At 45.5% G+C, this 23,116-nt stretch overlaps 1 protein-coding gene across 3 annotated transcripts; it reads right to left on the bottom strand.

Moving 5' to 3' along the window:
• Positions 1-10,712: 10,712 nt before the first annotated feature.
• On the bottom strand, positions 10,713-22,936 carry tmem248 (transmembrane protein 248). Of its 3 annotated transcripts, none has more exons than XM_070982735.1 (7): positions 22,555-22,936; positions 20,701-20,859; positions 19,839-20,127; positions 17,489-17,639; positions 16,536-16,719; positions 15,604-15,747; positions 10,713-14,025 (listed from the first exon to the last, which is right to left on the bottom strand). In XM_070982735.1, exons 1-7 carry the CDS (start codon positions 22,555-22,557, stop codon positions 14,005-14,007), a joined length of 951 nt encoding a protein of 316 aa, XP_070838836.1. In that variant the 5' UTR covers positions 22,558-22,936; the 3' UTR covers positions 10,713-14,004. The 3 variants fall into 3 exon arrangements, with proteins under 3 accessions (XP_070838836.1, XP_070838837.1, XP_070838835.1); XM_070982736.1 differs by having other exon boundaries at positions 13,835-14,025; positions 15,566-15,747; positions 22,555-22,906; XM_070982734.1 differs by lacking the exon at positions 10,713-14,025 and having other exon boundaries at positions 15,493-15,747; positions 22,555-22,906.
• Positions 22,937-23,116: the final 180 nt, after the last annotated feature.

Below are 23,116 nucleotides of genomic sequence, written 5' to 3' on the forward strand. Positions count from 1 at the left end.
CCCTACAGAGGCACTTTGATGTCGATCAACCAATGGGTGATTGGTTGCGACATCATATGTGTTGACTGACAGCTCCCTCATTTGCAAAAAGAAGCAGAAAAATGCGTAAAAAAATGAAATAAACAAATGAATGAATATATAAATAAACAAACAGCTTTGAAATTTAGGAATAAAATGGAAAATCAAATGGAAAAGTCAAGAAAATAATGCAAAGGTGAATATATATAAGAGCAAATTAAAACAGAAATATCAATTGTATGTAATATTTTAGAAATGAATCAATATTTATATTCATTTTTTTTATATTTTGGAAGCTGCATTTTAATTGGCAGCTTTGGTCCTCCATACTTGCTGTACAACATATCAACAGTCTGCTGCTAAGGATGCACATGCAGCTTTAATATCAAAATAAATATGTAATTTAATTACTTTCACAACATGTCAAACTTGATTCGCTCCTCCGAACAAACAGGTGAGAGCTCAACACTTTTCGTGGCGCTCACATTAAGTAACCGAGGGACTGTCAGGAGACGCAGGTCAGCCGGGAACTGTAACCTCTGCAGCACCTCTGTCATCACATGCAACCATTCACAAACAGCCAACACGTCCACAGTGAACGCGTGATGCAGCGCCCTCTTGTGTTCGCTGATGGCAGCAAATTAAAGCTTAGTGGAATTTAAATTCAAAGGCTGCAGTCCAGCTAATGGGTGCTTTTATTGGTTTCATAAAATAATGTGACACGTTTTATGAGCTCCTGCAGGTGGAGGTGTTCTCTGATCAGCTTTACACGACTGTACCTCCAGAAAACTACTCTCTTTTGGTGCCTTCTGAACAGGTGGCGTCAATTATGTCCGCCTCCACTAGCAGACACGACGTCCCCGCAGGATGCACGCTGAGGATTTCCTGCCCGCCGACAGAAGCAAAGAAGCCATTCTGATAAACAGAGAAACATCAGGTCCAGCTGCTCATTGTGTCTGCATGAGAAATCCCTTCAGCACGTAAATAAAATAGTGCTTTTGGACACAGAGGCAATTCATCTTACACCTTGATTCATTTTCAAGCAGGTGGAGAAGATGATGAGACTGAAAACTGAAAAAAACAACAAAAAAAACAACAACAACTATTCTTTGGTGGTTTATTGTAGTTATCAAACAACAGACAAATCCTGCGCTTTTCCAAAATTTCATTACGAGGAAAAGGTTTTTTGAGAGGTTGAAGATTAAGGGCTCATGTGTGTGAGTGCGAGCACAATGGAGGCTTTAGAGAGACACAGTAAAACAATGATTGTTTGTGAATAATGCATTGGGAGACGGCGGGGTGGGACTCTGGGGTATTTAAAGTAGCCCTCTCTCAATGCACGGCCACTCAGAGGCAATTATCTCGAATAAGCAGAGAGACGAGTCAACAGCACACACCAGCAGGAAAGCAGGTAACCCTTTCTATGAAAACACAAAGAGTGACGCATCCCCAGGCGACGGCACAGTGAGCATTTAGAGCTGCACAACGAAGACAAAGAGCTCCAAAAATCAAAGCTGATTTTGGATGATATATTAAAATAAATGTCTGAGATCAGAGCAAGATGTTTGTTCTGTGTCTGACCAGATAAATCTTCTCACCTGGCAGGTCTGATGTTTGACTTGTTTCAAGCTTTTTGGCCCTAATTATCTTCATCAAATATAAACTCTGCCTCTGGGTAACTTCATGCTTGAAACTCTCAAAAACATTAGAAAACAAGCCATAAATGGGGTTAATTTTACTGAAAATAAACCAAATTATCTCCCAACAGAGCAGGAACATCTCACTATTTTTAAACCAAGTAAATGTCTTGTTTCAAACAGGAGAGTTATCTTAAAAGTGATGCAGGCCAAATAAAAACAAGCACATTTATCTGGGTAAAAATGAATTCTGACAGTCTTCTTAGTTTAAAGCATAAAGTTACTCAGAACTAGTATTAAAATCTCAGAATGAGAGTTTGAGACAATTCAGATCAAAGCAGCTTGAAACAAGTGAAACGCTCCACAAACAGCCTGCTAAGAAGATTTATCTGGTCAGACAACATGCAAGCACACACTGATTTAAGATTTCGCTTTTTGCAGCATTTACATCCAAACGTGCTTGTTGTTAGTCCGCCTGCATCACTTCTAAGATATTTTTACGTGTTTTGGAAGCCTTGCTCAGTGAAATTTTCCTGTTCTGCTGCAGATAATTCATGTTCCTCTCTGAATGCTTCAAATAGAAAAGACTCTCTGGATGCAAACGACTGTGACGAGCTTCAGGACTCTTCAGATGAACTCATTGGTGTGAAGGTGGAGCGTTTTTAGCTGGAGGGTGTCCGCCATCACGGCTTCCTCCTGGCTGCACCCACGATCTCTCTGCAGGTGATTCTGTGTGTTGTATGAGCGCCCTGTAGCCTCGACGCAATGAATCGTACACATTTCGCCCAGCAGACAGTGTTTGTCTGAGCAGCAGTGGGGTGGAGGAGCACCGCCTTCCTGCAGACCACGAAGTGATGATGATGATGGAGCAAAGCCCAGAACAAGAGGCAGCTTCCGGAAACAGTCCCTGAACATATCTGACCTCAATTTCTACCAAAACCAAAAAAAGACAACAGCGAGATGATGAAGTGCTTCCTGAGATCTGAGCTTTTAAAACTCTTCAAACTCTGCGAGCTCAGCTGGAAGCTAGCCAGCTAACGTTAGCTATGTTCATTTCCAATGTGTAAAATGTATCTTAAATGTTATGATAATGACATATTCTCTATTTTTATAGCATTTAGACTCTGTACATAATCTACATACAGTTGATTTTTTATTCTATATCCTGTTTACTTTTCATCTTGACCCTTGTGTGACGCCGTCTTTCTGCTTTTTGTCACACTTGCTGGCTGTAACGGCTTAATTTTCATAGTGTGGGATCTTATCTTATCTTATCTTATCTTATCTTATCTTATCTTATCTTATCTTATCTAACATAATGCCAACTTCAGTGGTGATTTTGACTCTTGTGGGAGTAAATGTACTTTTACTCGGGTATAGACTCTCTGTATTCTGCCCTCTTCTCCTGCAGTTCAGTTCAGGCTCCAAAGCTGCTCGATTAAAAGATCTTTGAGTTTTGGTTTCACTCAGGACTCAAACTGCAGTGTCCTCGGCGAACCTCCACCGCCGTCAGGAGTCGGTCTCTCTGCTGCATCGGGTGCAGCAGCTGCCACGTCGTGGATGTGTTTGTATTGGAGTTAACTGAAAGCTCTGCGTCTCAGCTGAGATGCTGAGGAGTGTAATAAAACATCAGTATTTGACGCCCACACTGAGGCCTTTCCACTCCATCCCCCGCTCCTCATCCCCTCATCCTAATGTGTTATCATTCATCAGCTCTGCTCTCCTCCACCCATAATATGCATTGAACCATTATAAATCTGTATCTTACTTCAAAGTTGGACTGTTCCAGCACACAGAAACAATGCGTATCCACATCATGAAGCTGGAGGCTGCACGCTGAGGCGCTCAGTAAGCTCATGAGCAAAGATGGGCTGTTTTAAACCTCCAGTCTCCTTTAAAAGAAGTGCACTCCCCGAGGTGGCTCATTGACATGGAGACCTGTCTCTCCCTGAAGGAAACTAATGCGCTCGGGGTCCAAAGGTTTCAGTATAAAGCACCTCAAATATGAATTCACTGCACACTAAATGTGGCGCCCGGGGCAGGTGATTTCTCTGAGGTCGCCTTCGTGTTTCTGGGAATGCAAACAGTGTTTTCTGTGGGTAATGATGCACGCTAACCAGTTTCATTTTGGATACTGATGGCAAGTCGTCACCTCATTGGACTGCAGCTGCTCAGCGACACAAAAGGACGCCTGTGTAACTTTGTTAGAAATAATGAGGTGTTCAGAGTGCTGCACAAGCAGATATCCACACGTTCTGTTTGTTTGTTCGTCGCGCTGAAGCCACAGAAGAGGTCGCCGTCAGGTCTGCATTCATATTCACACAATGATGCCGTGAGACAGTAGCCTTTAGCATCTTTTTACAAACCGAATTCTTCACAATAATCCTGTTTACATGGCGAGATTAATGTTTACTGACCACCGTTTGGAATTAATGAGGGTTCAGAGAAAGTTGTAGGTCCTGCAGCTTTACTGGATTAACAAACACACACTCTCCTCTTCCTCCACGGCTAAATGTGGTGATTTGGCTTTAAAATGTCTCGTGGAGAAGAAGATGGTGCCACGCTGCTGGGGCCCGCTAAAAGCAGCATTTTGGGGTTTTGGAGGAGGGGTAATAGTGTAGAAGTTCAGTAATGAAGAGCAGAGAGAGAAGTTTAGAAAAGAACTGAGTGATCTTAGATGATCTGACAAAATGACACCACGTCGCCCAGTTTGAGTTCACTCCCCCCTCAAGTGTTTTTAATGCAGACGTTGACACGATGTGCCACCAAATCACCAGATGGGGGAAAATCCACCTGAGCCCTGCTGAAGTACACGTTTCCAGCCTCGTATACAAAGGCCTTAATGGGCGAGCACCAAGCTAACCGCTAACTACCCTGTGCACTTCAGGAACGCTGCGATCATCTGCTGCTGCTTTATCGGAGGTTTCAGAAACAGCTGAAAGAACATCAGGGACGCACTCGACCGGCAGATGCTCTGGTTGTGTCTCTCAGTCCTCCTGTTTTTATGGGCGTCACGCCTCCTTTTCCCACCTGCTGTCAATCAACCTGCACACCTGCAACACATCCGCTCGTCAAGTTCCTGGAATATCCAGGAACCTCCAAAAAATATCAAAGAAACAGCTATTTTATTTTTAATTGAGTGACGTTTTGTTCCGAAACTGGATCTTTAGTATTTTAAGTTACTGCAGAAATGAATGCAATGACAGCAAAATGTCTGAACTTTGACCTGCTGGATTTATTTTCTGTGCATTGAGGGATGATTAGAGGCACTAACCTTCGTCACATCATGTCTCTGATAATCTGGATAAACTCACCACCACCATCTTTTCAATACCGGCATTATAACTGATGAACTAATGGTGAAAATGAGGAAAACAAGTTGTGATAAACTGGATTTAAGCTTAAAATCATGACTTGTAAGTGTGTTGTGGTCTCATCAAGGCAGTGGACTCTCTGTATGTAGGACACAAACAAAAAAACTTTTCAAACACTTTGTCTTTATGTAATACTTTTGGTCATAATCAGTGAATAATTCACCACCCAGGCAGACGTCCCTGTTCAGCAAGCCCATTAATTCTGACTGTGAGCTTCATTGTCACTGATGTATTCCGTCCGCCGTCCGTCCAGCCTTCACTCTGCTGTCTGACGGTCCGTCGGTGACTGAGCTGCTGCCTCCTTTTTACCAGCTGAGGCCTTGATCATTAACTCCTGACAGAAGAGAATCAGCACAGAGACGTAAATGTGTCTTAACGGCGGCCTCCTCCTCGGTTTCTCGCCGCCCTCTGCTGAATCGCAGTCACCTGTCTGTTGGACTCTAACAAGCAGCTTTGTACACAACTGTGTCCTAAAGCAGTCTTTGCTTCTGCTGTTGTGACTCAGAGCAGGAGTGTAAGTGAAGAAAAGGATAAACAATCTCTGGTAAATTGCATGCCATGTCTGGAGAAATCTGATTAATGGGCTCTTAACAAGTGCTCCAAGGAGGCTGTGCCACTCCCGACACCCAGGAATTCAGAGTAAATGAGGGAGTCAAGGGGAAGAGTGACCTTTTCAAATATGCTTCTTCATAATGGCCCAAACTCATGCCTGAAATTCTGCCCTTAATTTTGGCTGCGAGCTGTTCTGGCGCTCAGACGCAAACAAAGAAATGAGCAAAGTTTCCCAACACATCTCCAGGCTCGTTAAAGTTTCCGCTCTGCGATTAGAGATGAAAACAGAAATAAGACTCGTGTTATTGGATTAAAATGAGAAGGCAGAGGCAAATCCTGACTCAGAGGAAACAACTGGAACATTTCTCATTGAGCCAAGAGCAGCCATGGAGGTTAAAACTGACAAAACATTTGTTGATATTTGGGGTTTTTCCTCTTTGCACATCCTATTTTCTGTTCTCCTCAATGTGAAAGACTGAAGGCCAGTGTTTGAAAGTGAAGAAGCTGGTGCTCAGTCTCCATTTTTTCATTATAAATGGCTCTCAGGGACAGAGACAAAACGTCCGTCCTTGGCTTTTAGACGCTGAATGTGTCAACCTGTGGGCTGAGAAGCAACAGGCCCGGCGAGACGCTCATGTTTCACACCGACGGTCCTCATAAAACAAAGATGTTCAGCTGTGTGGGCGGATTTCAGGTCGAAAAGGTTAAAGATTGAATTCTCTCTGCCTCCCGAGCATCCGCAGACATCCAGGTAGTGTCTGTGCATTACTAGGAGAGGACAGTGACAGTAAGCCTGTCCCTCGTCCATCTGTCTGCTGACTCTGCCCCCTGGTGGCGGCGCAGACACTCTGCCTCAGTTTCTGATCCTCGTGGAAGTTTTTCCTCCACCCGCCTGTGAACGTGCAGCACCTCCTGCCCCCTGTGATCCTGCACAAAATGAAGTGAATGGATCCGAGCGTGGAAGAGCAGCAACAGCTGGTACCACCTGCAGAGGTAACACCTCCACCTGCTCCTGGTGATGCATTTAAGGTGAAAGCTTGAACGAGCACATCTGCTTTTATAACTCAAACCTTTTCAGACAGAAAAGACGTGACTCTTAAAGGTTATTTAAGAATCAATCATGTGCAATTACAAACATTTCCACTGAGAAACTGAGCCATCCTTCTCAAGGCAACTTTATTTTTATACACTCTTTGTATACAATATATATATATATATCCATCCATCCATTTTCTATGCCGCTTATCCCTTTCGGGGTCGCGGGGGGGCCGGAGCCTATCTCGGCTGTCAACGGGCGGGATATATATATATATATATATATATATATATATATATATATGAACTGTGTGTGATGTAGCTCAGCCTCCACCAGCTGCAGCAGTAAAATGCTAATGACACATAGACACATGAGCAGGCTTTTAATCTGTAGGTGTAGCTAATGTCACAAATCAAACACTTTGATACTTTAAATACATTCTGCTACTTTTACTTCATAGGATTTTGAATGTAGGACTTTTACTTGTGCTGGAGTATTTTCAGGTAAAGGATCTGACTTCTTCTCCGAATCTCAGCGCTCAGACCTTTTTCACAGGCGTCATGGCAGAGAGGCACAGGTGTGACTAATGTCCTTAATCAGGGCTCGGTTCCATTTAGTGTCCCCTTCCCATTAGCCAGCATGTTAGAAATGTTATTGATGACACCTGTTTCTGCTGTGGAAAAGCTCTCTGTGCCCCAGCGTCACCGTCAGGAGGAGCTGCAGACGTCTGAAGACGCTGCTGCACGTGTGTTTGAGGCTCTGCGTGTAAATGGCTCAGTGTCTGTTGATTGGCTGCTCCTCCTTGCAGACAGGAAACTGATGACATTTCCTGACACGTCTTAAACAGCATTTTTTGATTTTTATCAGGCGGCAGAGCGAGCTGAAAACAAGACGTTTATGACGATGATTTGGCAGGTTAGCAGTGACACTCAGCGTCCAGCAGACACACATTATATTTTGGGATGTATGATGATTGTTAGTCCAACATTTTCTCTCATTTTCTTCCGTTTTGGTCTCTTTTACCTGCTGAAAGCTTCACTATGCTCACCATACAGTCGCTAACACCTCCTGCCTTGTGCTTGGTGCTGGGCAGGTAGTGCAGAGAGGGTTCCTCAGAGCTTTTTGGCTGAAAACTGCTCCTGCTGTTTTGCTGTTGATAAGAACAGAGTTGTGGGCTGGAAAATCAAAATAATGAGCTGAAAGAGACTAAAAACTGGTGATAATTCTCTGCAGATTTGTGGCTATGATGCTCACATTAAACAAGAACAAGTTGATCAATTTTTTTGCTGCTTTATATAGCCAAAAAAGTCAGGTTATTTATAGCCATGTGCAGTCAATAAATACCAGTTTTCTTTCAGTTCCAGGCAAACACAGGAGGGTCCAGCCATGTGGGGAGGTTTGGCATCAAAACGGAGCGTTTGAGGTCTCGTGGCTCTGCGCCTGGTGCTGTTTTGAAGCCGTCTTCTTTGGGCCGTATAAGGATGGATATTGGAGAGGTAATGCAGGTTTTGGCTGCTCCACATAACACAAAATAACCACAGTCTATCTTTGGCGGGCTGATTCTGGATCCTTCACTGGTTTGTTCTATCTCTGAAACCCGCTCACCCACAGTCTTTGTCTGAATCCGTCCTTCGGGCTGAGAGGCTGAACATCAATCACTCCATGCCGCACTTTTCTGAACCACATGCAGATTTGGAGAATAACGCTGAAAGGCTGGTGACAACCAGTGGGTTTCACCAACCATTCTTGGTCCAATATTAGACGCAAACAGACGACAGCATCTTCATGTCCTTCCTGTCTCGTCCCCCTCCACCTCCTCCACTCCAACACACTGTGCTGCCGGCACTGCTAAGTGGCTGATCTGTAGTCAGCTGCCGCGCTCTGAGTTTACACTTAAATTCAGCCCATGATGTGTGTTTTACATGTCACTGCTCAGCTCTGCTCAGACAGTCTTTAAATACTCCTCATTCGCAGTACGCTGTGTACTACTGCTTACTTTGGCTCACGTGTCAGTCACAGAAATGCAGCTTCATGTTCCTCAGACAGGAGTGAATGGACATTTGGGACTATTTTCAGCAGCGGATTAATACACGTTCAGTGCTCTAACGCAGAGCTTCCCAACCTTTTTCCTCAAGGATATTTCATATTATGTTGAATGCATGAGAGCGACACCACAGAACAACTGATAAATCCTACAATGGGCCCAAACAGTGAATGCAACCCTGCAAGAAGCAGATTACTTCCTGTGAAAACTGCCTCAGAGATGAAATTTCCTGATGTTTTTAGGAACTTTTAATACAATTCTCTGTAATATGTGTGCATATTTTACATTTCTAACAATCAAATGTACTAATTTGGCATCTTCTTTGACTGATTCAGTGTTTTCTCCTCCCGATGCTGGCTGTTAGCTCTTTGGTTGGTTTTAATGCAGGTGAATGTAGCCTGTGCTCAGGTGTCATAGCACGCTCATCCTGTGAGATTGTTCAACCTTTACATCTAAAATATTAATCTAACCTTTAAAAACAAATTTTATTTAGTTTCCTTCACAGGAATGAATAAAATGCTGACACATGCACCTACTGTATATATTTACTTTGCACTGTGAAGCTCTGGCGACTGTCAGGTTGAGTGTTTACAGCAGCTGGATGGAGTTTATGGGCCTGAGTTAAATTAGAGTGGCTGTATTTATGGTAATGAAATGTCGCCTAGTGCAACAATGTGGTGGATTTATGTGTTTTTAATAGTTTTTCAGCCACACTGGAGCTCCAAGGCACAGAGGAACAAGCTTTAGGTACCCAGGCTGGTGAGCAGGACCACTTAACTGGGATTCTCCAGCATCCATTGTGACGTAACCAGTCCGGCCTCAGCTGGTCGTGTCATGGGCACCTTGTTGTTGTGTCTGGCTGTATTAGAGTGAGGGGGGATTAATGAAACATGTTTTATTACACTGTACTGAAGAGCTGTTTATTCTCTGTGCTCAGCTCCTGGACGAGGTGAGTATGAAGGAGCAACGCGTCAACCCAACCTGTCCTGAAGCTTAAAGGACCAGGAGGTGGTGAGTGGCCAGCGGCTGCCTGAAAGCTATAAAATCAGTGTAAAAACTCAGCGTTCAACGTGGGAATTGCTGATAAGCTCATGAGTCAACAGTAAATTTAAAGTCCTTGTGTGTAGAAATTTCACACATCCAGCAGCAGTTTCATAACGGAGGCTGTGGTGCAACTCCTCCAAATGATCCACCGCAGGGAGACGGAGATTAATGGGCTGAGAGACACAAAGTCATCACCACGACTGTCCAACTCTCCAAGAGACAAAAACACACGTCAGTGTATGAGTGAAGAGTCTGAAAGAGGCTAAAATCAGTCAGTATGTTTAATATATTCACCACCTTAGTGTTAGCATGCTAATGAGCACTAAACACTAAGTACAAGTGCGTTCAAAGTTTTGGACAAATGTAGATTTTGGCCAGACGATGGCGCCAGATCAAACCCTGAGGACTCATCAAAGTGACTGCAAGTCATCCTGAAGACCAAATTTCACAACAATGAACCCCAAAGTCATCAGGATTCATCCTCTGAAGACCACGAATGTCCGTCAAATAGTCATCGAGACACAGACGGATCACTGCATGTCCAGAACACGTGAGTGGTTACAGCCAGATTTCCAGTTATTAATCAGCCATGACGTTACGGTCAGTGCATGCATACCTCATTGATCTTTGCCAATTGGTCAAACGTTGGGTAAGAAGTGGTGAAAACATGTGGAGCCTGTGACAGCCATCATCTGAGGGCTTCAAACCTCCACCTCCATCCTGTGTGAGTCATCCAGGAGCTGCCTCCGCAGCAGACCGGGTCAGTTTGCTCGGTGGTTCTGGATCTCCAGGGTTTTTTTGACCTTTGTTCATCAGGTCTGCGATGCTGCGGCCTGATTGGTTATTCCACCCTGCTGCCATCTGCCCTTTGAATCTCGCTGATGAATAGTTTGTGAGGAACTTCCATCGTTTCCTCCAAACACAGCCAGCGCTGATCCTGTGGGCTGGATTCAAAGCGTCTTTCATCAGTTTTTTAAAGAATCAGACTTTTTTTTTTTTTTTTTTTACTGTCAACAAATCTCACGAAAAGAGCGAAACAGTTGGAGTACTCTGTTAGCTTTTCATTATGGTGATGGTATCGTAGCTTGTGCTGAAAACACCATCCTGCTGCTGGAAGCTCTCATTAGCGCCCATCAAGCCACGACTCCCGTACGAGAACAGCTTGATAAAAACTACAGAGCGCAGCTGTTTCAGGGAAGCCGCTGATCTGTGAGCTGCTTTTAAAGGTTTGCATTATTGCACTAACACGCTGTCGGCTTCCTTCTTTTCACTGGAGTCGTTGACAATAACAGAAAACGCAGCCTATCACCAGCCAACAGACAGCTTGGGCCCTTACAGTCCTTAACGGCATTTTGCTTTCAGCGCCAGCGAGTTAATTCTGTTTCCACTGGCAGATCATTAATCTCCCCGTAGCAACAGATAAAATCGTCGGCAGAGAGAAGGAGGGTCAGGGACGAGGCGAGGTTGAACTTTCAGAGACAGTTTATTTAAACTTGAGTTCATTTACAGCAGTTCCACTGGAGAGGGAAAGGGTTCGAATGGAGTTCTAGCCACATTAAACCTACTGTCCTATCTACGGTATGTACAGGGAGGATGCAGCTGGAGAGTGCAGAAGGCACAGAGTTGGCTTAATACTTGCCTGTAAGCGCTACTAACATGACAGAAAGGATAACGAGGTGAAGTGGCGGCCTTATATCAGACACGGGTGTGTTTAGCTTCATGTAAAGAAAAGAGATGAAGCGACGAAGGAGAACACGGCTCCTGTGTGTTTACTCCAGTCCTTACTGATATATTTGGAGTAACTCAAGAACTACGACAGCAAGCTTCTGCTCCTTTAAACTCAATTTCCCTACATGTGCACTTAACAAGCGTGGCGTCGTGTTGGGGTTTGCCGGGGGGGGGGGGGGGGGGGGGGGGTCGTACAGTATGCGATATGTGGAGCGAAGAAGTGGAACTGGACAATGTTAAGGCATTTTGCAGTTCTAACTGAAAACGAACAGGGTGAGTCACACAGGGAGGGACTGGAAGCAGGTAAACGCAGGGCGTCGACATAAACCGTGATGGTTTGGCGGTAAAATGGCGTGCTTCATTCACATCTTCACCCGGCCAAACACCACAAACATTTCCAAACGTCTGAGCTGCCAAACCTTCCAAAAAGAGCTAAAGTCCTGTGAAAGACGAGAGTAAAAGCAACAGATCCAAGTTCAAATACGACACTTCAGAAGTAGGAAGACTTGTCCTCGCATCATTCAGTATGGGGGGGTGGGGATGGGGTGGGGTGGGGGGGGGCACATCATCATCATCATCATCATCATCATCATCATCATCATCATCACCTCTCACTCATTAACCTTGAACACACACACAAATCAAACAAAAGTACAAAGTGTTTGATACAACAGCGTGACGAGAGATTCGTTCTCGCCACCGGAGGATAAAATATATGAATACCACGCCAACAAAAACACAGTTCAAGTAAAGCCTCTGAAACTGAAAGAGAAAACAAACAAACAAACAAACAAAACTGGGTCAGAGGCTAAAATCACTTGGAATTTTGCATTTTAAGATTGAGATTATGCTGCTTATAAAAAAAGTACATTCAACGGGTACATCAATCAAAAGTGAAACGGAGGTAAGTGAAACGGAGGTAAGTGAAACGGTCAGTAAGTCTGCTAAAAGACGCCAAAGGTGACGCGCTTGAGGGGCGGAGTCAGGCCGTTCTGCAGGTTCGTCCGAGGGAATCGAACATTTTAGGTTTGACAACAATCTTAACCTCCAATTAGAGAACTACGGTTTCTTCCGTTATTGCAAATATGTGTTGAAGTACATTTAAAATAAATGATTGTCGAAGTCAGACGTGCTCTCGCAGGGTGAGCCGTGCGGCCGCTGGAAGAGCGTGAATCGATGCTTAAAGCTGCAGCCGGAAACGCCACGCGGGCCGCCGGACGAACGGGCAGAATCAGCCTCACGCCGCCGTCAGTCTCCCAACATCCCCCAAACTCACTCACACATTCGCACACCAGGTGAGTTTTTGCACATTTTGCTGTACTACAAAATAAAAAAAAAATCAATGGATTAATCATAAATATATTATCATAGTTATATAAATATATACTAACGTAATTATAGTTACTTTCAGAAGGAGGCCGACTTAAACGTATAGCTGAATATCACGGCTGACCGTGGACGAAAAGGAGCAAAAGACACAAAATGTGCAAGAAATCTAAAGGTGCACCGACGACGCGAACACTTAAACGATGTGCAACTGATAATGATTCAAAATAAAAGCACGAGCATCCTAAAATAAAACAACAAACTTTGACGTTTACATGAGCAGGACAGAGATCAGCCTCACGCTGGAAGGAAGAAATGAAGGATGGCTGCGGAAGAAGGGGCCGGCGAGTTCACGCCGGGGGGGGGGGGGGGGGGGACCACCTCCCTGACCGTTTTCAAGCAAGCCGGTCCACCGTGGGTAAGGCAAGAGAACGTTTCGCTTCGTCCGGGCGCGACAGAGACGACGGCGTCGCTGAAGTCTAGAAGCCAAAAACTACAAAACTGCAGGTGAAGCCACAGAGGAAGAAGGACAGAAGGCAGGAAGTCAGATCCGACAGCAGAGACTCGTCCCAGAGCGAAGAGCGAACAACGCAACGCCAAACGCAGGAGGCTCTGCAGCCTCCTTCACCGCCTCTGAACCGGACGCAGCCGAACAGGAAATGAGACGCCGGGCTCGTTAGCGTGACCGCTGACGCGCGTTCTGTTCAAACGTTAACGTGCGCGGTGCAATCATCTAAACACGGCACATCTGCCGTCTAATCAGAAAATACAAGCATCCTCACGCAGATGACCTCCAGATTTCAGGCATGTTTAGATCACTGAAACACTCCTCAGGGGACTAAACATCACGCTTCCTCACCGCGGACGTCTCCAAACACTCACGCCACGCAGCGCCTCTCTGGGAAAACGTTCCATGTTCTCGGATCTGGCCTTCTGCCTCGTTTATGTACTGCATGTTCTGACATGGCACGAGGGGACTCAGGTAAAACAAGGAAACAGTAAAGAAAAGAAAGAGGATTTGCACAGAGTATCAGAGTTCCTACAAATATTTACACGACAGATACAGGCACTTGTATATCTTTGGTTGGAGAAGCCCAACATTGCAGAGTAATGCATTCACAGAGCGTTCGTGTCCCTCACTGTGTTTCCAGGGTTCACGAGGCAACTGGTTTATTTTGATTTCTTCTGTTTCTTTGAGTTTGTCCATGTTACAGGTAAGTTCTGACACAGTCCTCTGATGTCTTTTTAACCCTCTGACAGCGCCACCTGCAACAGAAGAGACGGGTTTTAGAGCAGCACACACACACACACACGAAGCTTTTCAGTTTCAGCTCCATCAGACTTCCTCTGGTGGTCACTGATTCATGGGACGTCAGATCTCCTCAGTAAGCAGCGAAGAAGCCGCTGCTGTGAGGAAAGCACTAAAAATATTTCCTGACTCGGCTCAGCCAGACTTTATCTCCTCACTTGGCTTCGGTGCCGCGTCAGCACTGGACTCATTATCGTCCTGGAAACGGGGGAAAGACTCTCGGCTTGTTTGTGCTTCTCTAAACAAATCACAATCATCTCGAGCGGCGCTCGGCTCGGGGAGCGGCGACGGCGCTCCTGCAGAGCGGCGTCCGAGGGGCAGATGAAGGGGAGGAGAATGCTGGCTGAGCTGGTCAGCCAATAGCAGGCTCACGCCAACAGCTGACCAAATCCATCAAAGTGAAGGACATCTGAATTCACACTGGAATTAGCCCCAAACTCACCATTCAGCTCTCTGAACGTCAGCCGGGTGATGCTCCACATTAAAGGCTCAGCAGGGCCTGTATTGACAAAGCATCCTCAGGCTGAACGTAGCTCTTAGTGACGTCATTCCTAGAAAAATCTTAGAATTCTAATTCTAAGATTTTTCTAAGAATTTTCCCTTGGTAAGATAAAAGGTCTTAAGAGAGCTCCTCAGGTGGAAAACTGTTAGGAGGAGGGAGGAGGACGTTTAAGAAGCCTCAGAGTGTCTTAAACAGGGATCGCAGCTTGTAGCGGTGCCTCTCACACTTGAGTCTGCGTCCACCATTAATATCAAATACATTCAGTAGTAAAATTAGCAGCAGGACAGTAAACATAACAATAAGCAAATCAATATAATCGGCATGTGAATGAGGTATGTTCAGACATTTTGAAGCTGTGTCACAATGTAATTTTTAAAAAGTTTCATCATCATGACATGAAATTAATGTCACGATTACACATTTCTTAATACAGTCCAAGTTGATGGCTGTTTTTTTTTTGTAACAACCAATCAAAGCTTTTAGAAGACTGTGTCACACCTAGCAACGGGGTCAGCCACACCTCCTCACTGAGATAAAAGCTTCTGCACCCTCCTTGCTCGGAGTTGCTCTCAGACACTTCCTGAATCACTCTTAAGCTGAGATTTCTTGCTGGGAACTTTAAGGCTAAGTTAGGAGCTCTCTTAGAGGAGCTTTGTGCATACGGGCCCAGTTCATCAACAGAATCGGATCTAAACTGGACACGTTCTGCGGATCAGTTTTAAACAGGACGAGCGCAGACGAACGCATCAGGCTCACCTGAGGACCGCCGGCAGCGTTTAGCAGCGGTTCAGAGCTTTAATGTGGAGTTACAAACGACACATCTGCTCCGACAATCAGCAGCAAAACCATTAATTAGCAATAAATCATATTAGCTATCATGAACAGTGTAACATGTGATTCACAAGCAAAAAGATGCATTTGGCACAACAAGCAGAGAGTTTGATCGGATCAATCATTAACCAATCATGGGTCAGTCGACGCTTGGCTCGGACTACCTGTTCAGGTCATAAAGCACTGCTGGTGTCTGTTGTACCTTCTCAGGGCAGAAGTCGGGGTTGGTTTGTCGTACTTTGCCGGGTCGCCCCTTGATGACTGCGTAGCAGAACATCGTGATGACCATGACAAACAGGAAGTAGCTTGTGTGCATCAGGTGCAGGTTGATGAGGGAACGGTCGTCCTGGTGAGAGAGATCAGAGTGAGAGATCACGTTTGAATGACCACAGTCTGTCTCACAGGGTGCGCGTCTACAGGTGTGCGGCGTGGGACCACCTGAACGACAACATGGCTGCTCTTAATACAGCTCAACGCCAGCTGATAGCACACACAAACTGAAGCATTTCCAGAAGCTTTACGGACGTTTAAGCTCCCCAAACGCAGGCAGGAAGCAGGATGTCGAGTGTGAATGCTTTCCTCTGTTATCCCGTCCATGATGGAGGAGGCCGTCTCCTGAATCCGTGCGTTGAAGCAGGCTGAGATCAGGTAACTGCGCCGAGGCAGCAAACGTTTTCAGGCTCGACGGACCGTTCAGAGCACAGCTGTGGTCCTACAATGGGACCATTGTAACCCTGGAACAATCCACCAGCATCCATATAGAACTAATACTGCTCTGGCTTTGAGAAAGGACTTTGTGTTCGGCCACGTTTACCTTGTCTTAGACGAGGGCGAGGGAGCGATCATACGCCACCTGAGCCGTTTCTTTTGGTGAATTTATAAATATGTCGAGGTATGAAAATGAACGTGACAGCACACGCCTCTGATCACCTGAGAGCCCGTCTGTTCAGGTCAGCCAGTGATTAGGTTAAGTAAATGTCGTTCTACAGGTGCTCAAAGCCAGAGAGATGAAGTACAGAAGCTTCACAACCAAAAACCTGCTTTACTGCACAGATATTCACAGAAGCAAAGAGACAAAATGATCAACAGCGTTTGTCAAATAAAACTCTGAATGATGAGGAGGCGGTGACTCACATCAGGAACGATGACGGTAAGCTTTGGGTTCAGAGCGTGGTACACCTTCCCGATGGCTCCTTTGTAACACCAGAATGGGTTGTAGTCCTGACTGTACTTGGTGTCCGAGTCGCGGACTGTGGTGAACACCTTGTACCAAGACGTGGCGTTGGTGTACGTCTCCGGGATGCAGTGCGGCGGCTGCCTGCAAACCAAAGAGAGGATTGACGATTAACGACAAACCACCAATAACTCGATCAAATCTAACGTCTGATGAAAGTAAACCTCTCTGATGGACCCTAAACGAGCTGCAGCGCTAACGTCCTCCCTGAAGGCTGCACAGCTCCTGCCACCAATTTCACCAAATCTGCACCGTGCAAGCTGTGATTTGACAGACGAGACCACTTCTTCTCACTCACACTGACACTAATGGAAACAATCCTGAGCCTCATGCATGAGCGTGCAACAGCACCATGAGACACAAATTCAAATTCAACGACTGCCGGCTAGATATGCTACGAGCTAAATGCTAACATAGCTCGAGAGCTAAAAGAGCAGAGAGGCGTTTTTCACTCGCTGAGAAACTGTATTTTACAGTAGATTTCTCGAAATCAAAGAAACAATACCAGACAACAACCGACAGAATGAGCGCTCTTGTTTACAGCTGATAACATCTGCAGGAAACACTTCCAACACTGGAAGCCATCATAGCGGAAATTTAATTAACTTATGTACAAACAAATGGAGACTGCACAGCGGTCCGACCACGGTGCCTCAGTCTGAGCAAGCAGCATGCAACAGTATACAATAATCCAAGTACTGTCAGTTATCAGCATTGTTAGAGTTAAACCCAAACCATTGTTAGAAACGAGCCACAGACTTTGCAGGACTGGACTGCATTTTGCCAGCGTCATGCAGCTCCAGGCAGGGACAGAAAGCGCGTCCCTGCGAGTCGGGGAGACTGTCCAACTCACACTGTGACTGGGAAGATATTGCTGGCCGCAGTGATGGTCATGCAAGTGCTGAACACCACCTGCTCGCAGTGGCCGTGCAGCACGCAGTCGTCTGAGTTCCAGGATAAAGGCAGGGTGAAAGTGATGTTTATTTCTTCATGGGCTTCCCGGCCTACGCACAAAAACAAGAGAGAGCATAACAGATTGTTAGGAAATACAGATGAGAGAAAAGAGTTTTAGCTTAAGTATCTCTGAGAGTGACGGACGGCCACAATTCATACGCCTCTAACTCGCACGTCCACATTCTCTTGTTTTGTGCTGACATAAGAATAACTGCCTCGGATTAGCCGGGATCCAGCTAAAACAAGCAACAGGCCCAAAGAGGGGCACCTCCTAGATCTCAGACAATTATCAGAGCCTAGAAGAGCCCGAAGAGCTCATACAACACCCACAGCAGGCGACCAGCGAGGGCCACAGCGGCAACATGTGACGACACACCGAGCTACTCCCTCGATATCCAATGGCTGCACGCGCTGGAGGGGTATCCATCACGCTGTGAAGAGGATTAGAGGAGCATCAGTCAAAGGGAGCGGGCTCCTGGGTGTGACGGAGGATAGAAACAAAAGGGACTCCGGCTCCCACGAGGACCAACGAGGACAAGCAAATCTGAGTCTTTCCAGTCGTCTCAACGTTTCATTTCAGTCTGAAGGCTTATTGCACGTGTTCAGCATCGCCCTCCGTAAGGTCTCAGTCTTCTACTAAGCCATAATTCAAAAGACTTCACTTAAGAAATATTCCAAATGTTCCAGAGCCGTGACTGAAGAGGAGCATTTACACACCTGGCATACAGTGTGTGTTGGCCTATTTAAGAAAAGGTTTGAATGCATGTTTACATGTTTTTGTAAATAAAACGTTGCTATTATCTTATCAATAACATGAACAATTGATATCTGCAGGGCTATAAAACAGGAGGCTGGCATTCCCTCGGTACACTCTTCATCTCTTGTTCAATAAGCCTTATTCAGACAGGACTATTTACTCAAGGTAATTAAACATTTGCGAAGCTCGTTACTGGCTTTGCTCGTCTATGTAGTGGCTTTAAATTTTAAGACAAGGGTACATGTTGCTGGCAAACAGCTAAACCTGTAGCTACTGTAGCAGCATAAAGTACACTCAGTACTTTGGTCAATACACAGCAGGTATCTGGGGCTGTAATGGACTCCGGCAGAGGGCTGAAACCACAGATAAGGCCAGTCCGGATGGATTATTAATTCATTGTAATGCGGCGCGCTGTAAAAAGCATATAACCCCATTTGAACAGTGACACACATGCAGAGTTTTGCTCTTTGCTCGTGTGGAAGAATGCAACCATCCCACTTATCCTCACAACAACCGAACGTCCACTGGACGAGAGTCAGCGCACACAAAGTCCACCAAAGACGGGTCTGTTTGGAAGTCTTCAGAGATGACATTTAAGTATGAAATTGAGTTTTATTTGCCGAAAGCAGACGCAGAACTTTGCCATTTGGCTGATTTAAACGCAGCCTGAAACCTGCCAAGTTTCTGTGCTGCAGTCTTTTCTTCTATCCCTCTAATTTCTCTCTCTATGGAGTCAAAACAAAAGGAAAGAAAAACACAAAAGTAAGCGAGACTTCACAAACGTATAGCTGAGCATGCAGACAATGAAGGCGGCGGCGTCTCACTTCGCCCTGCCTCGTGAAAGCTTTGGGCCTGAAACCTATAGGAGCAGCCCGATGGGAACAGCTTAACGCTACACAACGCCGCCACTGTTTACTCACCACGCTATCGTCAAGTCACCACACAAAGAGGTAAATTAAAACCCATTAAGAGGACAAACTCCAGCCCTCAGACGGCCGCCACACAAAACAGTCCATGGCAAGAACATACACACCCCACGTATGCACCCCCGCGTGCCCATTTTATGTTTTTATGAGGGTAATGAGTGTGAGTCAACAGTGCAGTTAAACAGATGTGCCGTTTGCTCCATCTGCAGACTGTCTGTCTTCATTTCAGCCCGCTGCCGTGTGTGCAGCGCCACACAACCTGCAGCGTTAACACAGGCCGTAATGCAAAGGTGCTTTTCATTGCTCAATGTGAGATTTATGGCCATGCTGCACCTGCTGGACGGGTTCTTTAATGTGGGAATTCTTTCAGGAAGTGGAATTGTGTGAAGCCGGTACGAACACACAAACAAACAGATTAGTTATGTGAGATTCCCTCATGATCGATTTTGACATTCATTAACAGTTTCAGGCTGATGTGGCCGCATCTCTGATGTTACTGGTTAATCCTCACCTGTTAACACACATTGATTTCTTTCTGGACCCTGACCGACGATGTGAGAACTCACCGGACAGGCCGACTTGCTGCCCCAGCACTGTGGCATACAGGTGGGTGATATTGCGAGAGTAGCCTCCGAAAGGGCGCTGGGGGTCCAGCGTGAGGGTGATGGGGACTGAGATGTTGATGGGACCCGAGTCCTCGAGCAGGAGGGGCACCTGGGTGCTGGAGCGAGCTTGGCCGCTGGTCACCACCATGCTCTCCGGCGTGGTCGACTCGTTCAGGCCGTGCTTTATCGTCTCGTTCTCCGACACGCAGAAGTCCAGCTCGTTGAAGCGCAGCAGGAAGGTGTTCCAGTCCTGTGAGAGAGTGTTTTAATCATTGATTAATGACCTGATAGCTGCGTGGGACTGTCCATGAACTCACATCAAACTCTCCCACACAGAGCTTCCTTTGTGATATTTAAGTTTTGTCTGTTTCTCAAACTACTTTTTCTATGCAGGAATGATACTAAATGCAGCCCTTTGATTTGCATATGCTTCCTGTTCAAATCAACATGCAAAGGTTTATTTCCATGTATGCACATTGTAATCATTACAGGTCTGTGTATATCACAGCCAGGTAGAAAGAGGGTAACGTGTACTATATAAAGTAACTTGCACAGTACATGAAGGAAACCTGAATTCCCCCTTTTGCTAAACTAAAATGAGCTTTGTTTAGCTGGGAGAGACGAGAAAAGGCTGAGCAGATCACAGCACAGATGCATCATGGTTCAACATTTCGGCGTCCTCGTGGCATAAAGCAGGCCACAAAGGTCATGAACTGACATTTAGCATTAGCTGTGACCTTATGTTTCTGGTATTTGAGAGACACTTAATGGAGCAGACTGTATAATTTCATGGCTCTTAAAGCGCCGTGTGGATGAGGCTCACCTCCGTCAGCTCTGGAGACTTGATCTCCTTAATCTTGAAGAAATAACCGATGGTCAGGAAGGCGATGGCCACTGCACTGACGCTGATCATGAAAATGACCAGGGGTGGACGGTTGTTGATGTAGCTTCTCAGGTTCTCTATAGGATTTAACAGGTACACCTGCACGTGGACAGATACACAAGGTGCCAACAGTTAAGCAATAATCTCACGTGTGACAGGATTTCTCACAGCGGTGAAAAATGAGCAATGACAGACACTTTAAAGAGTTTATTTTCTCCATGATCGATGTGTTCATCATAAATAATGAAGTGACAGATCCACAAATCTGACCTGAACAACGGATAATGGTTGCCTCTGGCTGTTTAAGCACTTCGTTAAAGATTTAAGGGGTGATGGGTCAATAAAAAGACAAGAACATGTGGTGAAGAGGCGAGCAGCAGACCTGGACAGGGTTAAAATTACGCAAAAATCAAAGGTAGTTCAGTTTAATCTGAGTCAGTATCAGATGACTTCTTTCAGATTGAAAACAGATGTTGACAAAGAGAAAAAAAACATCATTCACAGCGCCTGATTACGGTTAATTAAACTTATACTTCAAAATGTCGCATCTGATGCTGAAGGATGATGGTGATGTGTTCAAGTTCCCCGTTCGAAAAAGCAACACTTAATTTGCTTCGTTAATCAACCAAAAATGAACCAGATGTTTCATTCAGAAGAGCACAAACGTCTCACCTCAAGGCAAATTTACAAAAAATGAATCTTTTGTCAAAACTCCTGAAGAACAGACCAGTATCTCCAGGAGCGTGAAACCACTGAGAAAACTTAAGAGACAGAGACAAAATTCTCTGATTCCAGCCTCTTAAAAGTGAATATTTTCTGCTTCTTTATTCCTTTATGACACTAAACTGAATATCTTTGGGTTGTGGACAAAACAAGACATCTGAGGACCTTCATCCTGGGAAACACTGAGTGACATTTTTCACCATTTAATGGACCAATTAACTCATCAACAAAGCCAGAAAATAATCAGCAGATTACTGGACAATGAAAACAATAATTGGTTGCAGCCCTACTTTAAAATGCACAATATTTTATACTGATAATCAACTGTGCACCAGATGCAGAGCAGTAAGGAGGTGGTTTTAAGTGTTATGTCAAAGAAAAACAGGATTATCAATCTCTAAGCATGAAAGGTAATTTTTAAGTTTCAGCCTCTTTGGTTGTTTATGTTTTAAGAGTTTTAATTATGGAGCACAGGTAATCATCATCATCATCATCATAACCCTGAATGTGTGAGTTTGACAGGTCAAGTCCTGCCGCTCGTCATCATTCTGCACCACCTGAGACACTGAAGCTACCTGCTTCTGCACGACCTTTCCCCATATTCCTCCAAAAAACATCTTGTGCGCCCAGTGCAGCAAGACAGACTGGTTTCATGGAGGTCTACCATGCTGCTTTCTCATCGTCCTAAACCGGACTGCAGCGATCAGCCAGGACTCAAAAGTTGACATTTTGCTGGAGCGAAGCTGTAAATAACGTCAATGCTATCGACTTGCAGCGACCCCTGCTACCTCAGAGAGGCTGTAATTCAGGCTCTACGAAGTGGAGACATTTGGTGTTAAACACGATAACTTTAACCTGCAAAGATTTGGCTTTAAACGCTGTTTCTCTCTCCATCCGAGAGCCCGCAGCCAGGTGACAGAGGCTGTCAACCTTTAGCACGGTGAGCTAGCCACCTGGCCCTGTGACAATTTTTCCAGGATGTGACAAAAGCGTGACAAATCAAAGATCGGACTTTAACACTGCCGACACAGCTGGTTAAATGTAAAGCAACAACACGTGAGCAGTTCTCACCATTTTTTCTTTCTGTGCATGCGACGGATGCTAGCTGGGAGGTTCGTTGCGGGCCACAATAAGGCAGCGGTTTAGCTGCGATGCTAGCCTGTGCTGCTAGCTTACTCCCTTTCCCGAAGCTATTCCCTCCTGGACAGAGCGCTGGACAGCGAAAGTCGGTGTTCGGTGGAGACAGCCAGGCTTTCAGCGTAAGAAACACCGCGTATACTCCTTCCCATTCTTCGTTCTATAACGTTAATTCACTGCAGCTCTGGTGAGAAATACCTCCTGCGCTCAGACTGGAATAACGTCAATAATGTTTCTGGGTCCTCCCCGCCGATATCTCCTCCGCGTACCTGCACTGCGTAGTAATAGCGTCGCAGCGCCGCCTTCTCGTTATTTCCGTACGATGTGCGCCAGAAATTGTTCGTCTGTGCATTGAATGGTGTTCCTGCGTACGCGATTTACGTAGACGACGAGAGCTCGTTCAGCGTGTTTACAAATTTGTGAAGGATTTTCCTGTCGGAAATATATGAGCGAGCGGGGTTGCGCAACTGTCCATTAGATATGCTTGTTTCGCGAA

Source organism: Chaetodon trifascialis, chromosome 16 (assembly GCF_039877785.1).
Source record: "Chaetodon trifascialis isolate fChaTrf1 chromosome 16, fChaTrf1.hap1, whole genome shotgun sequence".
Taxonomy (NCBI): Eukaryota; Metazoa; Chordata; class Actinopteri; order Chaetodontiformes; family Chaetodontidae; genus Chaetodon; species Chaetodon trifascialis.

Coding starts and splice junctions, on each gene's coding strand:
- tmem248 (XM_070982736.1), bottom strand. Junction 16,720..17,488: donor AATATCTTCCCAGTCACAGT/GTGAGTTGGACA, acceptor TTTGGTTTGCAG/GCAGCCGCCGCACTGCATCC. Junction 15,748..16,535: donor TTACCGTCATCGTTCCTGAT/GTGAGTCACCGC, acceptor CTCTCTCACCAG/GACGACCGTTCCCTCATCAA.